The 23326-nt window shown below is 33.4% G+C and overlaps 1 protein-coding gene across 1 annotated transcript in view; it reads left to right on the top strand.

Annotated features, from left to right (window-relative positions):
• LOC138708681 (ras-specific guanine nucleotide-releasing factor 2-like) overlaps window positions 1–23326 on the top strand; it is an 868468-nt gene that overhangs the window by 698396 nt on the left and 146746 nt on the right. Inside the window, exon 8 of the mRNA XM_069838768.1 lies at window positions 4337–4462. Coding sequence (XP_069694869.1) covers window positions 4337–4462 — 126 coding nt within the window. The remainder of the gene's footprint in view (window positions 1–4336; window positions 4463–23326) is intronic.

Genomic DNA, 23326 nt, shown 5'->3' with positions numbered 1-23326 from the left:
AACATAAACAAGATACTTGCCATTTTAATCTAGAGTAAAGAACACAAATCAACACTTCTAGCAATACCTAAAAACCAATAAATAGGACAACATTTTGAATATTGATAAAGTCCGGCAGTCCCTTACGTCATTAGGTAACGAATTCCATAGGCGAGATGTTGCTGTCAGATGTAAAGATTACGTGTTATCTTTTTGTATGCAAATGACCAAGTTCTTCTTGCTAACACAGAAGATGAATTACTCGATTCATCATATCAATTTTATTGCACAAGATTCTAACTTGGGAATCTAAAAAAAAAAAAAGTTACCCATTCGAAGCAAAGTTTGTATCAACAATTCAATATTGGAACAAGTAAACTCACTTAAATGTTAAAGTTATATCTTAACATATCTTAAATAATGCGATTTAATACTCAAAATTCGAAATTATAAAAGAATTATCAACCAAGTTTTTAAAACAACGAAGGTCCAAAAACACACATGACTGAATGCTTACAAAGTTTTGGCAAAACCCACTCTCTCTTGTGGTACTGAAGCAAGGAGCATACGAATCTAAAGAGAAAGATGCATAACGTCTCTCAAAATGAAATGTTTGAGAAGAACTACTTTTTAGGCCACAAAAAATTAATCAGTAGTTAATGAACTCAAAATAATCGCTATAGTCGAATATCTCCGTGACTATAGATAAAATTGGTTATAACACGTCAATAGAATGCAACATTCCATGTTACCAAAACAGATGCTACGGTAGGCCCTACATCCCCAGAAGAAGAATATCTGTGGGTAGACCATTCCGCAGTTGGCAGGAGATAGTAGCAGGCCACTAGGTCTATTACCGGTACTTGACAGGCAGATGATGATGATGATGGTGTTCAGTATTCATTATTTTTGTTGAAAGTTCTACGTACATTGCATTAGCTTTTCAGAAAGATCAATTCAAGATGGTTTACTTATAACTTCGAAATTCGTCATCACAAAATGCAAAAATATATTCGAGTCCAAAATTTTTGCTATGTTTTAATCCAGCAGTAGTGTGGCATTTGAGTGTATTTCGGAAGAAACTGTAATTTTATCTGGTACAGTAATCACGAAGCTCAGTTTTAAACGTATTTTGATTTTTATGAAAGAAAGGCAGCAATATTTGTTTATATATTTGTTCTATATTTGATATATCAAATTCCAGAACAACTAGTGGCTTGTAGCAGCAACTGCTGCTTGATAGAGATTGAAAACCACAATAAAATTCCTATACACAAAGTCCTACGTTACTGATATTATTCATGACCTTAAAAAAAACATTAAATGTGAAGCACAGGAACGCCATTTCATATTTTCAATTAAGAAACACGCCAAACGAATTATCTTTGCACCAAAAAACTGATGCTCCCTGGACCAAATTATCGTATTTTATAATTGTTTGAATGCAACAAAAGTCAGAAGTCTTGCTAAACATGTTATTGCTGTAGCACTACGAAATGCCACTGAACGAATATTTCACACTTTTATCATTGCCAATGTTGCGCTATAAACCAATTTTCGGCAATCTAATGTAAAAACTGCCTACAAATATTTGGAAAGTTTCAGAGAAAATACACAAATTCAATCTTCTAACACGATTTTTTTGTTTTTAAATTAAGTAATTTGCTGGGAGACATCGTTAGATATAGGCCACTCTTACACTAAACCTGGAGTAATTTAAGCTTATTAATCAAATAATATGATTCTACTTACTGTTTTTCTTATATGCTCACCTATATGTAATTTCTATTTTATACATATTTCATTATTTTCTATCCAAAGATCATTAAGAACGCTGAATATTACTTAATATCTCCTATCTTTCTTCAAATAGTGTTTATATGCCATGTTAATTTTCATTTGTTTTCATAAGTTAACAATGATGCACATTGGGAGCAACGTATAAGAGATTATTTTCCTACACAATCCACGCTATATTCACGTTGTTTTGAAATGATTAATCGAAGATGGTTTGCTTATTGTTTATTACACGCACATTTGTATGTAATTTCTATTTCATACGTTTTTTTCTATCCCAAGATCATTAAGAATGGTGAATAATATTCCTGCTTGTTTCCTGTATTTCTTAAAATAATGTTATGTGGCATGTTAGTTTTTATTTGTCGTTATTTATGTAAAAATGATGCGCCAAAAAATAATCATAATTTCGTACTCACTCCACTTCCTATATTCACATTTGTTTTTCAGTGATTTATTAAAGAATGCACCGGTATTTAAAAGATTAATAATTTAGAAACATGTTACATAAATCATCCTTGTACCAAAAGAGAATGCTCCCTGGACCAAATTGTCGTATTTTGCAGTGGTCGTCAGTACTCGCTGAAATGGGTAATAATATAATATAATTATGTTGTACGTAGCAAGATCGATTATTCAATTGGTAGGATATTTTATGAGGTTGTCACGACTGAGATATCTATTGTCAATTGCTTTTATTTGACAGAAGGCCTTGACTGACGGGTATATAAGGACTGGCGCTCTTAGCGGTGGACGTCGGGGTTTGGGATGGCTCACAAGCAACAAGTTATACTAAATTGTTTAGGATTGGTGTAAAACTGGCCTGTGTCTCTCACCCGAAATGGCGTGCCTGTGTTTCACAATTACCAAAAAACCTAACACAGCTTTATTAATAACTCAAATGAAGATGAAGTACATTACGTGAACCACGGCTCTTTGCACAACACTACGAAACGAACTGCAAGATGCCCTACGGTGTACGTTTTTGCTGCGATGGACGCACATTTTTTTTTTTTTTTTTTTTTAATTTTTACATCGTAATATGTAATACTGTCTTCATGCATCATTTCACTTCTTGAAACGTTGTTACAAACATCATTTTCTACATAGTCGTTTATGAATTCTTAATGCAGTTACATTTTTAAAAGTTCTACCACATTTTCTTTGTCGACCAGCTACATTCATAATAATGAACTAATAAAGAAGAACTAAATTCACAATGTAACAACACTATTACTTTTTAAGTAATGCCAGATAAAAAACACACGTACCATATTGAAGCACGAAAACAATACGTGACAGTTGAAAGATGAACAAACCATTATTACGGTATCGAGGTCTCGAAAAGCATGATATTGTGACGTCAACATCTCGCATATACAGAAGGCTTTGATAACTACATTTGTGAACGTTTTAAGGAAACACGATGTTTGAAATTTCATTATTTGAAACGTAGCCTTTCCTATACACAAAGCCCCACATTACTGACACTATTCGTGACCTTCAAAAAACCTCAAAAAGCTATATTAATAACACAAATGAAGATAATAGTACATTATGCAACGAGCCTATAATGAAGGTAATTAAGAAGCGAGTATGGATATTTATGAAACGAGCGCAAGCTCGTTTCATAATTTTCATACGAGCTTCTTAATTACCATTATAGGCGAGTTTCATACGACTTTTTATGCTCGACCATATTTCTAACTTGATATTATTAATTTTCTTTGTATCTGACCTTGACCAATGTCCCGTATGTTGTGAGATGTGCGCAGACGCGAAAGAATTGATTTTTTTCCGAGGAACAGATGTTCACATTGACCTTACTAGGCCATAAGAACCTACAGAGATAACATTGAAATTAAATTAGACATTGAAAAACGAGATGACAAATTGAATTTATTTGAATATTATTTACAATTAACATTAATTATTATAGTAACAGAACATAACCTTCTGCGACAGTATTGGATTTCCAGCCTCCGTGACTTTTTGCTAATTCGCTTTCGATTGCATATCCGAGAATAATCGATACTTGCGGTTTTATAACGGTAGAAAGCTGACCTGTCATTGGCTGAACAGTTGTAACCTGAGTCGTCATTGGCTGAAAGACCTAACCTTTAATGAGTAGGTGTACTTTAATGACATGCATAAAAGTTCTGCTACCAGGTGTATAATTACTACATTTCGGCATGGTCGAGCATAAAGTACATTATGTGAACCACGGCCCTCTGCACAACACTACGAAACGAAATGCAAGATGTCTTACGGTATATGCATTACTGCGACGGTCGTATATATTTTTTAAATGTAAAGCTTTTTATGAACTTCGCTACAAACCATTTAGATTTTCCCGCAATATTAATATTATTAGCTTTCGATAGAGATATCACACAACCTCACAGGCTGTATAGTTTTCATAAAATTTTCCGCCACAGTTCAAATTAAATATATAGATTTTATTAATTTTGCTGGATAATCTAAAGGCTTAAGTGTAGGCTACAAATTATGACAATTATTTTTTGGAGCAAAATTGAAGGGTGACATTTGCGTGTTGCAGATTCCGCGCTACATCATCACCCTGCATGAGCTGCTAGCACACACGCCCCACGACCACGTGGAGCGCAAGAGTCTGCAGAACGCTCGGCAGCAGCTGGAGGATCTGTCGCGCCAGATGCACGACGAGGTGAGCGACCCAGCCGCCGCCAGACGCGTCTCTAAGTAGACGACCGTGGTGGCGTGCATGGATGTTCACTACGCAACTTTCTTTCTCTTTGATACAACATATCTCGCAACTCTTACCAAGGTGTACTAGAATTATTAACACTACTTCAACATCACTTAGATAATGAAAATATTTACTGAAGTCACTTGACAAGAGAGCCTCATTGCAGTATTATTATCTAGCTTAGAAACTAAAAATGCAAAAAACTTCGTGCCTCTTCGCATTCCTTTCAATAAATATAGTTAAAAAAAAGCGTTCTTGCGAATCATCTTGGAGTCAAAATATGAAAAAATATGAACAAAATAAATTGTAGTGACATTACTAGAGCCCGGATGTTTAGGCATTTATAACATTTAAAATAGGCAGGCAAAAAAGGCAATAAAAATGTAAAAAAAAGACACAATAACCTTTGAAAAAGGCATAATATAATCCATGTTGAATCTTTCGTACACTACTTTTTATACTTGAATATAAATAATTAATAACCAGAGGACACAATACATCTACATATGCCGAACACATAACTAATGCTAACCACACAAACAATAACATAAATACAGACATGGAAATCCTATACATACAATCCAAAAACCAAAAACTCAACACACTAGAACAATATTAAATATACAGACACACTAAAACACACCCTAATCAAATTCTCAACACACAGATCAATTTCAGAACACACACACTATTTGACACAACTCTTCATCACACGAACGCACCCAGACAACAGGCAGGGAAGTTGAGATAGCGCCGAGATCTAGTAGGCTCTGAGGATGGTGTCAAGTAACACCGAAACAGCTGTAAGCCACAAATGCTTACATAATTAACACGAGTAAGATCGCCATTCAATCAATTATTTATAGGCATAATATATTTTAGCAGTAAATTTAAATTATATCAACATAACTCACATATTTACTTCGTAGGTGACACATATTGACTTATAAAATACTTTTTTTTTTTTCGTGATTAACTGTCTTTTCACAAACCTTACATAACAAAAATGTTCCATTGGTTGAAAACACATGGGCATCAAATTTACTAACATAAGCATAAACTTTACTTTTCAGTAGTTTACTGAATTTAGGCATTCTAACTAACCGAGCTTGTACCTTCTCTCACCCGATAGTAACTGACTGTTTGTAACTCACATTTTTTTCTCTTACAATAATAAACACGTGTGGCACAAAATTTTAACGGTAAGATTTGAAAATATGAAAGCAAACAACTTCTATGAGAACGAGCTTGATATTTAAAATTATAAAGCTAATTGTTGATACCGTGAATACATGACAATATTATATTTGTAACTGTGGATTGTCGATCATTATTCATATTACACCATTAGTATTAAAGCACGATTATTAGCAGATTAAGCACCGAAATAAATTACTCTTATTTACTATTGTTAGTAGAGTTAGTCATTGTTTCAAATATTTAAATTTCATACACATTGCATTACAATTAATTAGATTGCAAATAAACAAGAAATATTGCTTTAAAATTACAAAAAAAAAAAGACATTTATTAGTAAGAAACACCTTAAAAAAGCAAAATAAAACTTTGGTCCTATTACTTTGATTTACTCCAAGTCACATTTATATCTACGCAAATAATGATTTACTTTCACCCAGTAAAAAAGGCATTTTGCCAAACATCCGGACTCTAGATATTAGGGTTGCCAGGTTTTTGTCAGAAAAAAAACTGAAGATTTGCCACTATGTAGTAATTTTATTACACTGAATAGGACACTGTTGCTTAAATAATATACATTTAATTTACTCCTGGTATTTCTCTTGAGGTTCAGCTGCTCTTAACAATTGTTTATCCTGTTTTGCAAATTGGTGAAAATGTTCAGAAAGGAAAGACAAATTCAGTACAATATGTAGTTCTGCTTTGATCAGCTCAGGATCACTCCTTTTCATAACAATATTGTCCATCATTAGTGTAAAACCTTTTCTACAAAGACTTAACAAGCTACAATGCTAGTGGAAACCTTAATAAAATCATGGCTTTATTTACGATTGAAGCACTCTCTTTAGAAATTAAAAAAAAAAGCTACTTACCAACATTACTTCCTTCATAATGATTATGTTCTAATAAAACAACTCTACTGTCACAAAATCCCTCGCATAGTTCATCAAGGTTCACATATTCTTGCAGTCTCATTATATCAACTTCATTTTCAAAGACAGAGCAATCGAAATCTTGACTCAATGAGAAGCTATGTAGGAACTTATATTATTGATTAATTATTTTCTCTAAAATTATAAAATGTTTCTATATAATACAGCATATTGACATAGAACTCACAATAAAGATAACAGAACTATTGAAAAGGAACAGTGTCATCTATGTAACATCATTGTATTTGTAATGTTCTGGAACATTCAAAATACGATCCTTTGATGTGCATGGATTAAAGAAAAATGAAAGAAATAGCAGGCCCATTTACAATGAAAATTAAACATAACCGTAACATAATCACAGAAGTTTGCGACTAGGTTACCAAATGGGATCATTCACAATGATTCACATAATCATTGGCATTAACATTGCCGTTAGACATTAACATGAAAGTTTGCAAACACCAAACTTTCATGCTTATGCTTACGTAATTTGCAAACAATACACAATCGTGGAGCGCTGAAGTATACGACAGAATATGAGGAAATGACGTCGTTGTTATGTTTCCATGGTTACCAAGTATCTTTGCGGTTATGTTTATGTTTCAATCGTGAATGATGGTATGACTTCTTGATTTTACCGTAACGTTTACATTTTTAAGTTAACGCTTACGTTATGTTCAATTTTCATTGTGAATGGGTCTTACAGGCAAAATAAAAACATAAGCCATAAAATACAAGGAAAGAACGTAAAGCTTAATGGAAAAACGTAAGACCTGGCAACCCTAAGTGGGATAAAGAGAGAAGTTGTCAGAAAATTTAGGGACCAGTTCACGCAAAATAAAATGAAAACATTAAACAGGTTACTCCAAAAAAATTGTGTAAGACAACTCCAATGTTCAGTAGGCTACTTCTGTTGCGTACTTGTCTTCTCTAAGTTCAATGTTGCGACATTTAACGAGAACTATTTATAGGATTTTACAAACACATTCCGAATTTCGTTTTCATGATTGTAGAAGTCTTTCTAGTACATGTTTTATAGGCTATGTTCTATGATTAAAATAATCTTCGTTTATTCGTCATGATCTCCATTATCTTCCTCGAAAATAGATGTATCTTTACTTGTGTTTGATTTTAACACAAACACGACATAAAGATTATTATATTTGTAGATGTCGAAGTAATACATACATGCGATTATCAAATTATATACTAAATAACAGGAAGTTATGTACTTATGATATGTTCTCTATTAGTAAAAGAAACCGACCGTCATATATTTTGGTTGGGTTTTTAATATATTTATGAGATAAACAATGAAAAGTAGAGAATATATTTGCGTATTAATAGCGAATCAGTAGTTGCTTTTGCAGAACTTAGTAAAAATAAATCCATGAAGTATTTTCTCCTTCAATGTCAATATTCCAGTATGTTACCCACAACGCACTGCGTTTGGAGTAGATTTTTCTTCCGGAAGAATATTTTAGATAGTACAGTAACAGACGATTGTAATAGTTCTATTAGAAATGCAATAAGAATTTGCTGTATAGTCTGATGTGATATTTCCTTACAAGAGAATAATGAACCTTTAGAATTATATTCGGTAGTGGTAGTTGTAGTTCCTTAGTTTTTTAATAGTTATAAGCCTCATTACGTGAAAACACAATTCATAAAAATGACGAGAATAAGGAAAGAAGTTAAGGAAACTATAAAACTCTTTTCGCCATTTTGTTTAAGAAAGAATGCAATGAAATGGAGAAACAAAACTGAACTAATTGTTAACAGTTGAGAATCGTGCAGCCGTTACATCATGCGATTTCGTTGTTACCTTAAAAATGACAAATACATTTTTAGAGTGTCCACCAGAATTTTCGACTTTTTTCTGTGCTACATTATACCAATGTCTGTTCAGTACAAAGTTTTGGTCGATAGAGAGGAAGTAGGTAATACAGTATTATGAGATACGAGAGTAGAAGTTTTTATTTCGCAAATAAGAGAATTAAACTGTATTAAAAAATACTTGTACGGCATGTCTTTGCCAATAGCTTTGGTTTACTTAAATATTAACTGTATCATAAAACAAAACACAAAATTTCATTATTCAATATTAAAAATTTGCGTTAAACCTCCTAACATGAAACAATTGACTGGTTTGTTTCCGAAACCTGCTATTTCAATTTCAGCTATTTTTACAAGAAGTCGGTAGAGTGCTGACCTTCTGTGCCCGAGGTTGCGGGTTCGATCCCGGTCCAAGTTGGTAGAATTTAAGTGTCAGTAGATTTACTGGCATGTAAAAGAACTCCTGCGGACAAAATTCCGGCACACCGGCGACGCAATTGCGAGCGTCGTTAATTAAAACATAAATTACAATTTTACAATTTACAAGGAGAAAAATTGTTGGCCTTAAAATGTACGAGCCAATTTTGAAAAATTCGTGTTTATTTTTACAGATATTTTATACCATTCTGTGTACATAATGTATTAGAATACTTCATAGTTAGCCAACAATTTCTAAATTAAAATATAAAATAGTAGATTTTGGCCTGGAACATATAAAATAGACATCTTGGGGGGAAAAAATCATACTTTTAAATATCATGTTCAGTGAAAATTGCATGAATTGGCAAAAAAAATTACTCAACCATTGAATTCAGAGTATAAGATATATGTTTATTATGTTATTTAGTCAAAATCTGTTTTTGAGCAAAATAACAGGTTTTGGAAACAAACCAGTCGATTTTTTATGAAACGCAACGATTCGTCTCGTAGTTTCATTTCGGGATAATCCGTACGAACTGAACCAGGCATGGTAGAAACATGCAGTGCATTGGAGTTAAATATGGGCTCCTTCGGAGGAAATCTAAGAATTAATATCCAGGATGGAATATTTCTGTACTTACATATTACGTTATGAAAAGAATCAAACAACCTCTCATCACGTTGAATATCGCGAAAGTTTTAAATCCTACTTACTTAGATCTGTAGTTAACTATATTTTAACTATGAAATATACGCCGAATAAGCTATCAGTATAAATTCATGTTTCCTAAGAAACAGCTTTTTGGATCTGTAAAAATTCTACATCTAGGCAACATCTTGAATCATTAATTCTGTTACAAATACTTCAATATGTCGCATTGGTACCTACAGAAAGGGAAGACATATTTACTGCGCTTAAATTCATTAGCAACGATCCTGTACTCGCATTATAAGGAACAACTTACTATTTAAATTTCGGTATTCCGTCCTCATACTCGAACTCAACGAAGTCACTTTTCCGATCCGTTAAACTACTTGCAGGTTAAGTAATATTTCAAAATGGTACTCAATACGTCACCCACGATACAAACCGAGTTTGGCGAATGTGAAGTATTTGTCACAGCTTTGAATTTCTGATTCACAGCCTTGAATTTCTAATTCGGACTGTTCTCAATTTTTTTTGTTAGAGATTGAATAATGTAAATGAATTCAGTTGTTCATTTCAACGTATTCGAAAATTGGGTGAATGACGCAATTCAAGTGCCCGTCATTAATTAAAAAAAGCATTCTAAAATCTTACGTCTCTGATTAAGTGGTACTGTACAGAAAAATGGAATTAGTCTAGAAATCAGAGGAGACTATAATCACAGTCTATGGGTAGTATATACAGTCACGAAGCTTGAGTTTATGAGAGTACTAGGAACAATAGACTGTGCAGGTACTATTTCGCATTGTCTGTAATGAGGCGATGGTAGCGATCCTAGTGGTTAGCAACTATCTATGGATGCATATTTACTACATTTTGAGCTTCATGACTGTATATACTAGACTGTGCTATAATATTGTTCGTAGCGTAAATAAATTCTTGGTTACTATAGAAACATGGGCAGCAGATGAATGAAGGTACAGAAAAACGCTACGAACTTATACACCAACTATTTGATTACATTTTTATAGAGAAAGTTAAAAATCATCATTCTCATCATAGTTATCATCTCATCATCGTTATAAACACTATTACAAGCAACTTCAAAAATTTATGTTTGTTTACCCATTTTTTGTTATCTTTTGAGAGTATTCACAAGTTCAAATGTGGCGTTAATCCACTACCAATAATAATAGTAATAATAATAATAATAATAATAATAATAATAATAATAATATCAATTAAATACAGTATTGTGATCGTATCAGCATTTTCATTTTAATTTTTGTAAAAGAAGTGACTAATATAATATTATTAATGAATTATTTTTCTGTGATGTAATGTGAAACAATATTTAACAAATCTATAAAAGTAAATGTTGAAATATTTCAATATGATTATGTTTAAATTATGCATTAAATTTAAGAATGTGTGTATTCTTTGTATATTAATTATCTACTTATACATTAAATTCATTTAATCCCATAAATTTGAGGTAACTAATTGATGAAGTCGTCTTCGGTGGTGTAGCTGTTGTTGTGAATACGAAGCAACAAGATTCAAAGCCGCTAGAGACTTAAAAGTGGCAATAAAAACTCTTTGCATGCCCTTCTTCTAAAGAAACGTTTTGCCAGTAGTAGCATATCGTGAATCTGTAACATGCAATAAAAATCTTTCCATGATTGAGAAGGCTGTGGACGAAATTTGTCAGTTGGGTATTCATTTGTTGCATCAAGTTCTTTGTTTTATGGACAGATGTCTCTGGCCAGCGTCTCGATTCAGAACCAGTGTCTCGATTAGCATTGTAGATATCTCTCAGCAGGATGAAACAGAAAATATAAGACCAACGCAACAATCCAATAGGTCTCAATCTATGCACATTTTTTTTTTTTTTTTTTTTTTTTTTTTTTTTGACAATTTTTGTACATTAGTACTATCAATTGTGCTTAAATAATTAACGTTACAATAATATGAGACTTGTGGAGAGGGTGACGTCCATTAACGTTCCTCAAAGCATCAACAAATCAGTGTGCCTTTTCCTCTTGAGGCGACGATCAGGCCGTGCAGGGGGCAGGTTCCGAGGAATCTGGTTGATTAAGTTGTTAGAATGTGTTGACAATGTTGCAAATAAGCGTGTGTAGGAAGAATGAATTACAGTCTCTATTTTGGCTAGGTCTAGATCTGAATGAAGTGTTTCATTTCTTACGTACCATGGTGCTCCAGTGATTATCCTTAGTGCCCGATTTTGGAATGTTTGAATACGCTTGATTTGGCTTATAGAAGCCGATCCCCATAATGAACATCCATAGAGCCAAATAGGTTTGAGAAGCATTACATATATTAACCTTTTGTTGGAAAGGGAAAGACTAGAGCTGGAAAGTATTGCTTTCAATCGATGAAGTCTGTATCTTAATCTCTGGAGGGTGTAAGTGAGATGTTTATTCCAGGTCAAGCGACTGTCTAGGATGAGTCCAAGATATCGTATTTCTTCATGCTGTGGTACTGGTGAACAGTTGAGGTATAATGGAAGTACTTTTTCTTTTTTGAGGTATGTGAATGTTACTGTTGATGACTTATTTGTGTTCATGACTGTTCTCCATTTTTTGTTCCATATTTCAATTTCCTGAAGAAAGTTTTGTAGAATGGTTGTCACTTGTTCACCAGTATCTCCTTTGCTAAGGACAGCAATGTCATCAGCGAACTGAGCTACAGTTAGAGAATCTGATTTAGGTGTTGGTATATCATGAGTGTAAATTAAATAGAGAAAAGGGGCTAGAATGCTCCCTTGAGGTACACCTGCAGAAATATATCTAATCTGAGACTGTACACCTTCGTATATTACTGAATAAGTTCGTCTTCTAAGAAATGATTGAATTAAACGGTAGTATGTGTCAGGAAGATGGTTTTTTAGTTTGAATAAGAGGCCATTATGCCACACTTTATCGAACGCCTTTTCTGTATCAAGGAAAAGGCCTAAACAGATTTGTTTCTTTTCATAGGTGTCAAGAATTATGTCAATAATCCTGTGTAATTGTTGCGGACAGGAATGCATTTTTCTGAATCCAAATTGAGTATTTGGTAACAATGATTCGAGATGCGTTAATAGTCTAGGTAATAAAAGACGCTCAAATATTTTTGAAAAGAGAGGCAGAAGACTTATAGGTCTGTAGTTAAATGGATCAGTACGAATTTTATTCGGTTTAGGAATCATCACAATATTAGCGTGCTTCCATGTTGAAGGAAAATATGATAAGCGTATCATTGCATTGTATATCTGTGTTAACAGTACTATAGTTCTTCTAGGCAGTTGCAAGAGGAGAGGTTGTGTTATATAGTCATGTCCAGGGGCTTTTTTCGCGGGTAATCTATTAATCGTGTTTCTGACTTCAGCTGGAGTGAATAGTTTACAAATTGGAGACAGTTGTAGAGGCTGGTCTAGAGTATTATTCACTTCTAAAGTTGTAATATTATCTTCGTTGTCATTAGGTTTAAACTGGTCTTCTAAAATTTTGGAAAATATCTCAGTTTTATCATTCGGGCTTGTGAGCCACTGATTGTCATATTTTAGCGGTGGAATCTTTTCAGTTTCTTTAGTAATTTGTCTTGTTTTACGCCATAGACTGCCATCCTTTGAATCTAAGGATTTTAACTGAATGTCAGTTGCCTCACTGTATAATTCTTTTAGGGCTAATTTTAGTTCTTGTGTAGCCTTATTATAATTTTGCTTATGAGGAGGATATTTTGTTCTTTGCCATAGTGCCCTGGCTGATCTTTTCACATATTGGAGCTGTAAGATATGTGGTGGAAATACTGTTTTTCTTCTAATTCGATTAAAGTTTGAACTATTGGAAGAAGCCGTATTTGCAGCTGTTTTAATATTATTGGTAAGTGTATTTATTGCCATATCTATATCTCTTTTATTTTTTAGGGGAATCTTCAAGTTAGTAGAGATATCAAGACAAGATACATATTCATTCCAGTTAAAGGGGTGTCTTATGAGCGTGTATTTATTACATGAATTCGGAATAGCTGCTGATAAAGTCAGAAGAACAGGTAAATGATCTGAACTCAATTCATGTATAACTCTTGGAACGTTACAGAAATGTTGGAATTGTTTACCAATAAAGAAATCAAGCAGATCAGGCATATGTCCTGAATCTGGATAATGTGTAGGTTCAAAAGGGTATGCTATTTCCAAATTAAGTTTAAAAATTTGATCATATAGCATAATGCCTCGTGGATTGGTTACGTTGGATCCCCATCTAGGATGTTTGCTATTAAAATCACCTCCTAGTATGAATCTGAATTTCATTTCATGAACTATTCCCCAAATCAAAGTGGGCGTGACACGCTGGTCCGGAGCAGAGTAGAATGAACCTATTTGATAGTCTGTATTATCAATTTTTATCTGTACTCTTGAAATTTGTACTTCATCCTCTAAAATTGGGGGAAGTTCGTTGTGACACAAATCTGCTCTGATAATTACTGCAGATCCACCTTTTCTGCTTCCAGAGGGATGATCAGCTCTATATATCTTATATCCAGATATGAAAAAGTTTAGATTTGGAGCAAGTTTAGTCTCAGTAATCAACATTATGTCAATATGATAAGTATTCAGGAAGCAGACTAATTCATAGTATTTATTATTTAAACTCTGGCAATTCCATGTGCTGATAATGAAACTTTTCTGTGGAATGTTATTCATTTTGCAGTACTCTTGGGAGTAACAAGTTCAATGAATTAACCAGAGGTTGTATTAATGATATGAGCATATCTAGTTTCTTAATCATATCAGAGAATAATGCATTATTTGCGATTAGGGTATTATCTACAGTACCTTGCTTGTTAACCGAAGATGCTGCAATACTTGAATATAAGGGCCGATTGGAAAATTCCCTGTGTACATCTGAAAATGGAGAGTCCTGTGCAGGAACCTTTTTCAGCTCTGGAGGGGAAGCTGAAGTTTTATCTAAAGAAGATGTTCCTGGTGCTGGTTGAGATCTATATGGAATTGTCTGATGCCTAGTTGCTCCTCTTTGTAGTCTTGTATGTTCAGGACAACCTCTGTAGTTGGCTGGATGATTCCCTTTACAGTTTGTACAAATGGGAGGAGTGTCTTTTGGTTTATTACATTTCTCTGTAGGGTGAAGACCTTCACATTTCACACATCTTGCAGTCTGATTACAGAAGTTTCTTGTGTGTCCAAATTGTTGGCATCGCATACATTGTACAATAGTTTTTCTTGGTTTAGGCGGCTCCACTTTTATTATTCCGTTATAAAGTCGGGTTAAGCTGTATATTTCAGGATTCTTAGGATTGTGTTTTAAATCTAGGAAAAATAAAGGTAACGGTAATTTGGTGATTGGATGTCTAACTGGTAGCATCTGTATAGGTTCATAACCCAATTCTTTAAGTTCTGACATCATGAATTCTATATTACAACTGTGATGTAGTCCCCTGATGACTACACGAAAAGCTTTCTCAGATTTCATCTGATATGTATGGAATTCAGCATGATGTGATTTTAAATAATCAATTGTCTTTCTGTATCCATCTATGAGATCCATATTTAGCTTCACTTTGTTATTTTCGATAGTTATGTGTCGAAAACCGCCACAGTCCAGCGTTTTGAGCTCATTAAGCATAGAATTAATATTCAGAATATTGTGAATATAAATTGGTGGTGGTTTCTTTGGTGTAGATGTTTCCATCTGAATGTGATACGAAGACTCTTGTTGGTCTCTTTCGTTCAAGTCAGCTAAAGGTACAAATGCATTTGATGTCGGTATAGTGGTTTCGTGATGTAGTTTTTGACGTTTTGTTGAATTTGTATCAGTCGCAGAGTTGGACATGTTATTTTGAGACATATTAAATTAATTTATACAAATCAATGTAATAGAAGTGATTGTTTGCAATATGAGATAGTCACTTGTCACTATTGTCTTAAGTTATGGCAAGATTCACTGATAATATTAAACACAATTAATAATAAAATAAAACTTATCAGTAGAATGAAATGTCACAACACATCAATGAGTTCACAATTAACAATTATTAATACACAACAAATATTATTGAACACGAATTCCTTTTAAAAAACTTAATATTAAGAGCACACAATCAATCTCTATCCTGCTTATTTCACCGCCTTCTTGATCTCTCTATGCACATTTCGAAGTAAAAAGTAAAATAAGACATTTAAGAAATAAAATTTCCATCAATTTATATTGAAGCAATATTTTAAAACTTACATAATAGTCTATTGTTATTTAATTCTGTTTTATTAGTTTATAGAGTAAATTATGAATACTGAAAATAAAACATTTTTCATAATTGTAAACAATTTTTTTATTATAAACTAGCCGTACCCGTGCGCTCCGCTGCACCCGTTAGAAATAAATATAAAGTAATTACATAATTAAAATAGGACATTTGATCCAGGGAACATTCGTGTTTGATAGAAGGATAAATCGTTTATTATGTTACTTAAATTAAATTGAATTAAAAAAATTAAAATGCGATCATTTTGATCCAGAGACCACTCATTTGGTCATAAAAATTATTTTAGGAAATACAGGAAACGAATGAACAGAATAGCCTATCAAGTTTTCTGTGCATAAGAATCTATTTTAATCTTACCTGTCCTCGATTAACTCAGAAGTTACTGTAATAACATTATAGCATTATGTACATCTAGAGAAACTACACTTTCCAATGGTGAATTAATAATTAATTATACAAATCGGTTAATTTAATTCAAACCCCCTTATAACCCCCCTTTTAAATAAAATATTTTTAATGCCATATAGCCTAAATTCTAAGTTACAACGAACTTAATTTATATTCCAATTTTCATATAAATCGGTTCAGCCATTATCGCGTGAAAAGGTAACAATCATCCAGACAGACATACAGACAGACATACAAACAAAAATTTAAAAAAGCGATTTTCGGTTTCAGGGCGGTTAATTATATATGTTAGGAACAATTATTTTTGTAAAATCGAAAATTACCAGAAAAATTTCGGCTACAGATTTATTATTAGTATAGATATACAAAAATTCTAGCAGTTCCCTGAAAGAGAGTGATCTCCTGCTCAGGGTAGGATTCAATACATAATAAAATTACATAGATAAATTACAATAAATAATATCTTAAAAATTAATGTTAGCTAATAACGAAGTTATTACGTACATATAAAGTAAAAGGTATGAAACAATGCTTGTAACTTTCTTATTTCTAATTTTATGAAGAAACAAAAGTTGTAAGGTATCAAAGAAGGAATATTTTGAACATGTTTTGAAATACTATGCTTTTTATTTATAAAGAGTGTGCCAAGGAGTCTGATTTTAAATGGCACCATGTACTTATTTCCCCTTTTTAGGATTCTTCAGGTCTCAGTACGTACAAAATAATTTTCTTTTGCCATTTATAAGCTATAGTTATGTATGTTAGAAGTTGTGTGTTTATTTTTATGAACGTTATCCACCGTCGAAGTCATTAATTCGTTTTTAATTTCCTGTATATCAACTACACAAGTCATCTTGTAGCGAATATTATGAGACAGATCAGAAATGGCAGGACGGACGACTGCGTTTGTGTGTAGACCACCAGCACGTCGTTCCTCGCTAATTGAAATTGCTCCGCCAATTTTCTGCTCGAAATGACCCAAATCAATAGGTCGCAGTTGCATTGTGTGGGCAGGCGTCTGTCAGTTGTTAAATGCGCTGGTAATCCCCCCCTCTCTTCCGGTAGACTACCTCGTTTAAGAGGAGTACACAATATCCTACAACGTTGCAGGATTGTGTATACACGGTTGTTATGTCACAGCCTCTAAGTGGCTGTATTTGAATAGTGTGTGAGCATCGACCTGGGTTCGATTCCTGAAGGAATAATGGATATCTGGCTGTCCTCAATCCTATGTTTATCCTCTATCTCATGAGACTGAAGAAATCCTTGAAAAGCTGTACATTAGTACATATGTGTGAAGGAAATGTTAAATGGAAAATACTAGCTCCAATCCGAACTATAAGACATGACAAAAAGGTTAATATCTAAATTTTAAACACCTTTTTGTTGGAACAGACAAGCTTACAATACCTCACTGTGATCACCTTTCATCAACTAGATCAATTGTCCAAAAATAAAGAATGTACTGTAAGTAATGTCATTAATTTCAGGGGGTTATTCTTCGAGATATTTCAAACAAAAGGTTTAATACAACTTTTCTCGTTTTTGGTTCCTTTTCGGGATAAAAATTGTTTTATATTAAATATTTCATAGCGTGTTTTGGAAAAGCCAATGATTTAAGCCCTTCAGACCTGAATTTATATTAAACAAATTTGAAAAGAAAACTGGTCACATAATCATTCTGGGGATCCAAAATTCCCAAATCAAATCTTCACAGAAAATAAAAATTTGAGGACAATTTTGACCCCTGGGGCCCCAAAATTTTTAATTTTATTTTTCATTCAGGTATATAAATGTTTCAAAAATAATATTCTCCATTTCTATCACATTGAATTTTTCAAAATATTTAAAAGTATCGAAGACATTCCAAAAAATAAAAAAGAAAGAATGTACACTATAATGTACATCAGGCCTGTAGGGGTTAATTCCCAATATGCTCAGTCAGTTTAAGAGAGCATTGTGTTAGGCTCGTAAAACACTACAGCGAGAAATATGTAATGCGTTTGTCGAGCTATGGAAAATCCTTTCCTTTAACACGAGTAACGCTCGAAATAAGGCGTACCTGACATTGGTAGGCTAGCAATTTTTTTAAACATAGCTACCGCACCAACTGTATTTCTCGCTCCTACAGGTAAAAAATAAAATTGTAGTGATAAACAGCCATGATTGGTTGATACACGTCCTTTCGTGCCGTTTTGTTGGTCAAAAGTAGTATGACGAAGTAAAAGTGTAATAGAATAAAGCTTTTGATCTCTTATTATTAAAGCTACTTTGACGAGCAGCGACCTTGCACCACGTTAGCACTGCAACTAGAAAATACGGTTACTTATATTATCTTGTGTCAGTGATAATTCGACTGCGGGGGCTACAACGGTGGTGGTGGTGATGGTGGTGGTTGTGGTTGTGGCGGTGGTGGTGGTGGTTGTTGTTGTTTTGTCTAAAGCCCCCCCCCCCTATTCAAGGAAAGGGTTATTTTATATACCCTAAGCCTGCGACAAGGGTAAAGATTTTCATCAGTCTAGTTTGAACTTGCGAACATAGGATCCCTTGGCCATTATATCACTATATCACCGAAGACGACTTTTACATAAGAAATGGCTGGAGGCCATTTTCTCTAACTTAACATAAAATGGCGTGGAATTTTTCTTTTAATTAATTAGCTCAAAAGTGTCAGATTATTACTACTGTTATTATTTTGTAGACTCTGTTTCAATATCATCCTTCACTGTGGCGCAAGTTTTCGTCTGAGATTCTTTGTCAGAGAAGTAGAGATTTCTTTTGTGACCTTCGTTTTACGTTTGTCGCATTGTTTATGAGATATTACCAAGCTGGAAAACACAATTAGAAATATGGGATTATTTTATTAGCTTCATTATTTTGTCACAAAAACGTATATTAAGTTATTTTTCCATTGTTGTGTTAGAAATTTCCGGCAACAGTATATCCTTTATTAGTCGGTTATTTCACGACACTATATCAACTAATAAGTTACTTAGTGTAATGTAATTGGTGATAGTGCGAAGGTATTTAGAGAGATGAGGGCGAGGATTCGCTATGGGCTACCTAGCATTCGCCTTACAGTTACATTCGCGAAAGTCTAACCAGGTAACCAGCACAAGCAGGATTCGAACACACGCCCAAGCGCAGCCTGAGTTATGCCGATGACTTCTTACATATTTAGATTAACATATTAATTATGTTATGTCTATAATTATCCTTTAAATAAGTTGCTATTTTCATGAGTTTTTCCTTTCGACTCGTTACTGTTATATCTCGAACAATACTGTATTTTATATGACTCCAAGTGTTGAAAGAGGAACTGATCCATGTTTTATAGACATCCGGGCAACATTTTTCACAACAAATGAGAAGTAAAAATAGTAATTAAGGTCATTACAGTCCTATCCCTATACTATAACAATGCAAAATTTATGACCAAACAATATGTTAACATTATTGATCTTCATTAATTAATTTTGAAAGAAATAACGTTTGTTCGAAAAAAAATTCTAGAAATGAGAAAGTTTCAACATATATGTTCATTTTTCAAGTTCCATTACTCCAGTAAATCTAAACTTATAAGTAGCTTCATGTATTAAAGAAAATAAAATGTGTAAAATATGATTAGATTATACAGGGTAATTCCAAAGGTTTTGCAGATACGCCGGAAAATAATAGGGCTAACTATTTATATGAGTAACGAGAAATGTGAATTGGATACTTAACAGTATAAAGGTGTAAAGTGCCAAATTTATTAACAGTACGTTATTAATAAATAACTTTCGCTCATGAACAATTTTAAGATTATGTTTTTTAGAATTAAATTGGTAGTACTTACGACAACTTTTCACCAGTCTTTATAGTTTGATAATACTACTAAAATTAACACACTGAGAGACAAATAAACTTCACAATTTATGAAAAGTCCCCATAAACATTTCATAGGTACTATGATCCATTTATTATCCACAGATCTGTTAATTTCTGCAAATACTTCCATAAAAGTGGTTTTGCAGATGGAAGAAAATCACCCTCACCACTTGGAACTGAATATCGCCGACTTTCATAATGATTATCATATATTCTATGTTGAGGTCATTGTATTGGTATGTCAGTAAAGAGACCCAACAGAACTGTTGGTAGATTTGAATAATCTTGGTCATAATAATGCCATTTTCTACTCGGGTGTCAGTTCACTGTATTTTATTCTGCATTTTCATGAAACTTAGAATAAAGAAAAACGTGCTAATTTAATATTTCCGTCATTTTCTGGATTTTTAACACTAGGAATAGAAAAGTTTAAAACAAACCACCTGTGTTATCTAGAGGTAGGCTAATACATTATGTTTCTATGTAATTCCTAGCCCTACATTACCTACTTATGTTGTACGTGTATATAAGATTTACCTACACTGGCCTTCCTATTTGTAGAAAACACCAGGTATGTAAACAGTAATACCGTTTGTCATAACTTTACTATTAACACGACAAAAAAACAACGGAGGAAAATCAAAACGAATCGCACATTACACCTTTTTGTGAGAGACGCCCGGTAACTTTGCACTACTGCCATCTTTTGGTGGTCTTAATAACACTGTACTGTACAATATTCTGTGGACCTAGCCATGTTGATATGTAATGCCTCTTAGCAATTTGCACCATTCTAGTGAAATATCACATTTTGTTTTAATTTTGGCGCGTAGCATCTTTCTACTGTTAAGTATCCAATTTTCCTCTTCCACATTTTTCACCTACTCTGTGATATAAACAAATGGGTAGTTCGTTATTAAGTTACATGGATACATTAAGTTAGCCTATAGATATGGAACAACAAGTTTTGATGGAGAAATCGTTGCAATAAGTGAAAGTCTCAGGAATTTTCTATGCAACATCAATAAATTTAAGAATGCAGTTATATTGTCAGACTCCAAAGCAGCTATTCTATCTATAGTCTCTAAACACACACCTTTATCTCAAACAGCAGAAATAACTAAAATGCTCTCTCAATTAATATCACTCAATAAAAGAATTGTATTCCAATGGATACCATCCCATTGTGGAATCCTGGGAAACGAGAATGCAGATGCTTTAGCAAAGAAGGGCAGCACTGCTACTTACAAACCTGTTACCAAATCTACGTATTACTCTGTAAAAAGATTTATTAAATCTACATACTTAGACTTCAACAAACAAAATTTGATAACACAATCTCAAGGGAAAAAAATGGAACTCTCTGCATCATAATCCACAGTTAATTCCCGATTTACCACGAAAATCGTCTGTAGCTGCATTTAGATTGGCAGATTGTTTGGCCAAACACCTGCATAGAATTGGAATATATCAGTCCCCTACCTGCCCATTGTGCAACTCAAACCAAGAAATGGATTCGGAATACCTCAAAATCTGTGCTTCATTGGCTGGCCATGATAATATCTTTGAAAAATATTGGAGTGCAAGAGGTCAAATGACTTTATTGTCAAACGCCTGGCATTAGAAAACAACAACATTGAAACTGGCTTGAAGTGGACGATCATAAATTTAACAGATTAATCTGAGGTTTACTTTGTTTTTTATAACAAGTTTATTTCCTTGACAGGATATTACTTTGTTGCAGAAATTATAAATGCCTCGAACAGTATAAAAAAAAATAATATTTTGAAAAATTGTGCCTAGTAGAAACAATGTGTTTAGTTCTCAGCCCCTGAAGTATTAACAGTCTTCTGAATTATCAAGTATAGATTATATTTAACGTGTTATGTCAGAAAGTGACAAAGCAGGGTTGCCATAAACTTTGGAACTAAAACCGGGACATAATTAAAACACCCGGTCATTGTGCAAAATTTGATTTTTATTGGAATGAAAATAATTTTGCAAAGAAATTAACACAATATTACTTGCTTCTTTTTTCATAATCATAGCATTCATATTTCTCAGATTTGCTTACAACCTGCATGATGGATTGATATCTTTGTACATGCATGTAAAATTCAGAACATGTCATGTTCAAATTGTAGTGGTACTGCAATATGCTTTCTATAGTGTCTATGCTTAACCGATTTCTTTCATCAGTCCATTTAGCTGCCATCAGAGAAAATTTGCGTTCAAGATTTGCATTGTGAGCAGGCACAGCGAAAATATACTGACAGATTTCCAATAATTCTGAACACTGTTCTGTCTACAGTCTCAAAAATTTTAAGCCACTTGTCTTGAATTTTTCCGCTTTCCCATTCATGAATACCCAAGTTTGTACTCACAAAGTTTTTCAAGCAAACAAACTGATCAAAAGCACTTTAGATTCTCAAAGCTGCACTTTTTTGTCTTTCTAGGTAAGTCAATGTCTCTTCTATATCACTATTTAAAGTTTTCAACAAGTTCGGCTAAATCACACAGTAGATATATTGCAGTAACCTTAAAATACAAATAAGCTGTAAACCAACTCAAAATCGGGACATCTGACCGTCCCGAAAGAATTTGTCGGGACACTAAACAGTGAACACAAAAGCGGTGGCAATCCCGGGAAACCGGGACGTATGGCAAGCCTGTGACAAAAGGATCTCTAGAAAACTAAAAAAAAAAATAATTGATAATGTGTCGTGAATTGTCTTTATTTCCATTATCGTTCGCTCGCCATTTTGGTAAACATAATTTTTCTGCAGCCAACAATGTAGGGGAGTGTGGGTACAGTGAGACACAAAATATTAAGACATATGTATGCAAGTGATAATTGAAGTATTTTTAAAATCAAGTGCAATAGAAATAGACATTAAAGCATGGAGTATAATAATACATAAACAGAAATGTTAATAGATAAAGGAAATAATGTACAATACGTGTTTGTCAAAAAAATGCAAATGTCTCACTGTTCCCATTCAGGAGGATACAGTGAGACACCACAGTGTCTATTAACGGACATTGAAATGATTTACATTTATTTCAAAAGAAAACAAAAACTTGCTGTCTCTTTATCTTGACATGTTCTGTAGGTTTATTTAGAACCATTTTGATGTCGGACTGCGAAACCATTGAAACATCTGGAACATTTGGAAAAGTGAATTTTCCATGGCATTTCAAAATTTGCGAAAAAATGAAATGAATTTT

This window comes from Periplaneta americana, chromosome 11 (genome assembly GCF_040183065.1).
Source record: "Periplaneta americana isolate PAMFEO1 chromosome 11, P.americana_PAMFEO1_priV1, whole genome shotgun sequence".
NCBI classification, from domain to species: domain Eukaryota; kingdom Metazoa; phylum Arthropoda; class Insecta; order Blattodea; family Blattidae; genus Periplaneta; species Periplaneta americana.
Note: the sequence above shows the minus strand (reverse complement) of the source record. Positions and strands in the feature narration are given on the sequence as shown.